The sequence below is a fragment of the Phaseolus vulgaris genome, chromosome 11 (genome assembly GCF_000499845.2).
Source record: "Phaseolus vulgaris cultivar G19833 chromosome 11, P. vulgaris v2.0, whole genome shotgun sequence".
NCBI classification, from domain to species: domain Eukaryota; kingdom Viridiplantae; phylum Streptophyta; class Magnoliopsida; order Fabales; family Fabaceae; genus Phaseolus; species Phaseolus vulgaris.
In genome coordinates, this window is record NC_023749.2 from 454,964 (window position 1) to 460,490 (window position 5,527).

The 5,527-nt window shown below is 36.0% G+C and overlaps 1 protein-coding gene and 1 long non-coding RNA gene across 2 annotated transcripts; one reads left to right on the forward strand and one right to left on the reverse strand.

Annotated features, from left to right (window-relative positions):
* Nucleotides 1-431: 431 nt before the first annotated feature.
* Nucleotides 432-4,579, reverse strand: LOC137825017 (BAG family molecular chaperone regulator 7). Its single transcript, XM_068630707.1, has 3 exons — nucleotides 3,152-4,579; nucleotides 1,300-1,590; nucleotides 432-852 (listed from the first exon to the last, which is right to left on the reverse strand). The coding sequence occupies exons 1-3, from the start codon at nucleotides 3,851-3,853 to the stop codon at nucleotides 622-624; spliced, it is 1,224 nt and encodes a 407-aa protein (XP_068486808.1). The 5' UTR covers nucleotides 3,854-4,579; the 3' UTR covers nucleotides 432-621.
* On the forward strand, nucleotides 4,189-5,043 carry LOC137825078 (uncharacterized). The gene is made up of 2 exons (XR_011083288.1): nucleotides 4,189-4,602; nucleotides 4,714-5,043. It is a non-coding gene; the product is annotated as an uncharacterized lncRNA (long non-coding RNA).
* The last annotated feature ends 484 nt before the right edge of the window (nucleotides 5,044-5,527 follow it).

The window sequence follows — 5,527 nt, forward strand, 5'->3', positions numbered from 1 at the left end:
ACACACACACTCACTGCCAGCTAGCTTCTGCAGAATTGTGTAGTACCTTACATGGGAAAGAGATTATAGAAATATTATTATTTAATTATATTAATGATTTACAAACTATGAGATCTATATATAGTTCTAAAGTTATCAGAAAAATTAACAGAAAAAAGGAATACTTTGATATGAAAGGAAAAAAAGGTAACTTAAAAAGTGTTGTTGTAGGCCCAGAAAAAGATTTTGTAGCCGAATAGCAAGGAAATTTTTCACTGGCATTATCATAATCCACTCTGTTTTTTAGGTATGACTTTATTATCAACTTCAAAAATAATAAATTTACATTGTTACAAGTTTGAAAAAATATACTTTTAAAGAAAACATATTATGCTTGTTCTAATCTTTTCAGTCTACCAATCTAATAATAGATTCACCCAAACAGAGAGATATAACAGTATAACACAGCTCAACACTTTCCATTCAGAATGTGCAAAAAGTTCAGCAAAACAAATACCATTCGATGAAAAGCCTTAGTTTAGAAGTCTTTCAAACATAAACTAAAATACGTCTAACAACAAATTACAACAGCAGAAGGAAAGCATGGAATACTAGGTTAATATTACGTTTTTGACCTCACAGTTATGGTTCATAGGTGTTGCTGCTATTCTCTGCTTCTTCAAGCATTTGCACAACCTGTGCAACCCCTTCTTCAATTTCCTTCCGAATGACTCCATCAGGCATATCAAATGTCCTTCTTTTGAAGGAAAGTGATGCTGATCTTCCACCAGGCTGGGGATCTACCACATCAAGCATTGCTTCTAGCTCATCCACCATTGACCTCTTCGCTGATCTTACCATAATATCAGCTCCCTACAAAACAGAATATGAATAAACCTGTTAGATAGACCAGTAAATGGCGATTCCAGATCCAGAACTTATATTTTATAATGATCAGAGTCACTATTAAAATTTCTATAAATAATGAGAACTTCCATTCCTAAATCCTAAACCAAACATAGATCCAGTAGTTCCTAAACCAAACATAGATAGAGGCATGTAGATGAGACAAAGCATCCCCTAAAATTCTCAGACGATTAAACAAGGCAGTAAGGATTATGTTTAACACAATATGAGCTACCTTTGAATATTCAAACTTGTATATACATGTTTTTCTTCTAGGTTATATTCTGCCGTCTGGACTACAAAATTAAATTCCAGACTTACTACTAAATTGACATCTGGTATGATGTTTAGCAGAGTTCAAAATTGTGGAAAAAGTTAAGTTGAATCTAATAAAAAAAAGAGATCTATCACTACCTCAATGGCATCAACAGTGAGGAGCAAGACGATGATTTTCTCAGAGAATCGCTGGCGCTCCTCTGCATCACGAGCTATATGACGTCGGTAAGAAAAGTTATTGAACTGGGCTCTGATTTCCTTTAATTTAGATTTTGCAACAGCCAGTTCTCTAAGGGCACGGAGAGCTTTTGACCTACGGATCAAGTAAGCTCTAAAGCTGATCTGGATCAACAAAGCAGCATCTTGAGGAGACCAGTCCTTCTTTTTGCCCCTATTATTTTGCACAGCTCCAAACCTCTTGGCAAATGCCTTCCCCAACAAGAAGTTGGATACAAAAAGAACAACTCAGCATACTGATAATCTTTCAAATTATAAATATAATAGCATTTATGAGTATGAATGTACAATTCATAAAAAAGAAATCAAAGATAAAGGTCTAAAGCAGCTAATATTTCTCTGACTAAAAGTCCGACGTTTACAGACATGTTTATTTGATAAGGCAACACCGTTTATTAAAAGAATATGTATTGAAACATACATTTCATCCATGGAATTTGGTTGTAAACATCAATTCGGTCTGCTGGCTGATAAATTTTTTTAACAAAGCATCTCCTATGCCAGAGCACAACTAGGAAGAATGAGCAACCACTAATAAGAAAGAAACTCATACTCAATAAGATGTGAAGTTAATGTTTATGAACAAGAATTTGGCCATGACTCAAGCTTTTGGGTTTTACTTTCACCTGCATATCTTCAATCCCCCCCTCCCATTTTTTTTTATTATTTTGGATAATAAAAAACAACAAACAAAAGTCAAGACATTGAATAAAAATAGAATTACATTAGTAAACTCGTATAATAAATACTAATTCAAACATGTTGTCAGAAGCAGTACATATTATCCCAGGTAGAACTACAACGTGAGCAGATTCAGGCATAGATAAATACGTGCAAATTGTTTCCATAATACACAGTTTGTGATAAAAGCAATCTTCTGAACAGATCAACAAAATTTACGAAATATAAGCTTGCATGTTATTTTGATTTTAAATGGGACATATGCAAGGTCTTAGGAATGAACTCTAGTTCTTGAAAGAGAAATGTGAAAGCGTGAAAGTAGTTAAATAGACAGCAAATGCGTGTTAGCAAACTTTCAAATGGGGGCACACCTTCCATAGCTGGGGTTCGAGCTTCTGATGCTATAGTTAGTAGTTACTAATTTCCACTTACTGTGTATTCCATTAAACTATGAATGCAAAGTACATAGGTAACCAGTAATGTTAATTTAACTAGATCTGTCCATATACATTGACCATTTAATCTTATCTAGTCATACAATGGGCTTGAAAGAAAGCATTACATTTCCAATAATCAAAATGTTGAACTAAGCCTTGACTATTTTCCATTTATGCAATCCTTATTGTTTTCTAAAAATTTGTATTACCTTACTCCTGTTTACTCAATAGTGGCATTTTAACTTTTACACACTCCACCCACCCGAGTCCAGTCTCTGAACCCCGGCCATGTAAGGGACTTTCAGAGTTTAACTCTGTAACTTGCACTTTATTCATAAGCATAAATCATATTTCACCTCAAGTAATGCTTCAAGTTAAACATGTTTCCTACTTCCTACTGATTTGTCTCCTTAGATTCACACCCAAAAGAAATTAGACCCAAAAAAATATTACACGCAACTTAACAGTCTAAATCCAAATGCATCACTGTCACATAACCCTGATATTGACCCCAACACTAGCTCACCCACCAACAACCAAATTATTGATCTACCAATTAAAAGTCACAAATTTAAAGCTACGAAAACAAACAAGATCACACGTCAAAATTTAAAGAGTGTTAAAGGCTACCCAACCTGTCTCAAAACCTCATCTCTATGATTACTTGGCTCGTGAATCTCCACAATGCGCAACCCATTTCCCTTCTTCTTTTCCTTCACATTCTCCTTCTCCTTCTTCTTCTTCTCAGCATCTCCACTTTCCACCTGAAACGTGTACTTCCTAGAGCTCCCACTGTTTTCCCCTTTCCCCGAGATCTCAGCCGTCCACTTAACGTTCTTCGCAACACCCTTCACCAACTTCTTCTTCTTCTTCTTCTCTTCCTCCTCACCCTCACTCTCCACCTGAATTGTCCACGTCACATTCTTATCCTGCACCACCTTCTTCACCTGCTTCTTCATCTTCTTCTTCTCCTCCTCAACAATCTCCGCAACCCACTTGTACTTCCTGTCAAACCCATTCTTCTCCGCTCCCTTGATCTCCGCCGTCCAAGTGTACTTCCGATCGCCGGCGAGCAGACGGTCGAACCGCGACTCCAGCTCCGCCACCCGGTCGCCGAGGCTCTGCAAGCGCAGCTCGCTCTCCGCGCGGCGGTAGGCCAACGCCGGCGCGTGAAGCAGATCCGCGACGGCGTCGAAGTGGCTCGGAGCCAGCAACAGGTCGAGATCGAGGTCAAGAGAGTCTCCGGGAAAAGACGGAAAAGGTAGGGTTTGGAAGGGGGAGGAGTAGCACAATGGGAACGGTTGTTCGATGAGCTCAAATCGCCTGAATCGGCTCATGGTGAGTGAGTGGACTCGGTGTGAACTCGGTCGGAATTGAATAACGAATATTATAGTGAACGATCAGTTTCAGCGATGATTCAGTGTGATGTTGAAAGGGAATGAATGGGTTTAAAGAAAGAGGGGAATGAAGATGACGACAAAGAAATGAGGGGTACGAGGACGCAGTGCAACGGAAATGATGAGGGTAAATCGGGAAATTCATCATGGATTTTCGAAGTGGGTCCCGCTTTGGATCAAATCACGGGAACACTGAAAATCAGTGGGTGCGTATTCATCTGTAACTCTGGTTTGGTTTCCCATGTGAATCGACCTTTTTACCCTTTTCTGATTTCTGCACCCCACCACCACCTGCCACATCGCCACCACGTTCTCTTTTATCTATTTCTTATATTATTAGTTTCGGACACTATTTAATTTAAAAAATATTTGTTGTATTTTAACATAATTTTAAAATAAAAAATACTAATTTTTTAAAATATAATTTTTATTATGATTAAAAAATAAATAGTAGATTTTATTGTCATTTTATGTACTAGACGATTCAGTGAGTGAGTCAGCACTCGATCTATGCTGTCACCTAAACAATAAAGAGGCGACTGCATTGTACACGTGATCGACCAATCCATAACGTTTATATTAAAAGTTGTTCAGATCAGCAAGGTTAATCTATGGTCAAGGGTGGTTTAACACAACCCTAAACCCAAACAAACTTCCTTAACCTGACCCAACAGTAAAAGTCCATTAAGGTAATATAACTAACATGCATTTTAAGGACAAATGTACATCATTATCTATAGTACTCTGACAATCGAGTGTCGACACTCCGACTGACTTGAGCGTTTGAGTGTCTTCTGCAGGTACTATCCTCGCCTGAAGAGCAGAACGGCTGAGAAGAAGGAAGCATAACAGGGAGCACGAATGCATTAAGGAGTTCCAAGAGTACCAGACTGATCAGACGCAACAGTAGGAGCAATTGTTCTCTAGGTCCAAAAACCCGTTCGAGAACAATATATATAATTTATAATTATATAATATATAAATTTGTGTTTCCATATTTTATACTTTAAATGTTTGTGTTGTGTTAATGTTTATACTATATCTTTATGTTTGTGTTGTGTTGATGTTTATGTTACATAGGTTATATGTTAATAAGTATGTATCATATTATAATATATTTTTTTTAATTTTTAATTGAGTGTTGATAGATTGATAATCTTACATTAAATTATAATTAAATTTTTTATCAATTCTTATTTCCTAATTTAATATTAATGTGTTAAGAATCTTGTAACAAATTATGCTAAACAGCAAAAGTTAACTAGCATAATAACTTTTTATTAATATCAAATAATTTTAAAATTATATTAATCCAATTATATTTATAATCTGATGATTTCACATGTCAAAAGTAACATTTTACTTATTTTAAAGAAAGTTCACTTTTCAATGCTTTTTTCTTGAATCTCTATAAGGCCAAAAAGTCTCCCTCCATTACGCACAAAGTTACTGTCTATTTGTCAACATTGTTAAAAGAACTGTCTATTTGTCAACATTGTTAAAAGAAAATTAAATAATTCAAAACATCAAACATAATTTCATCACACTTTGCGGTTGATCCAATAACCACTCAAATAGGTTGCCTTAAATATTAAAATTCAAATTTTGTAAATA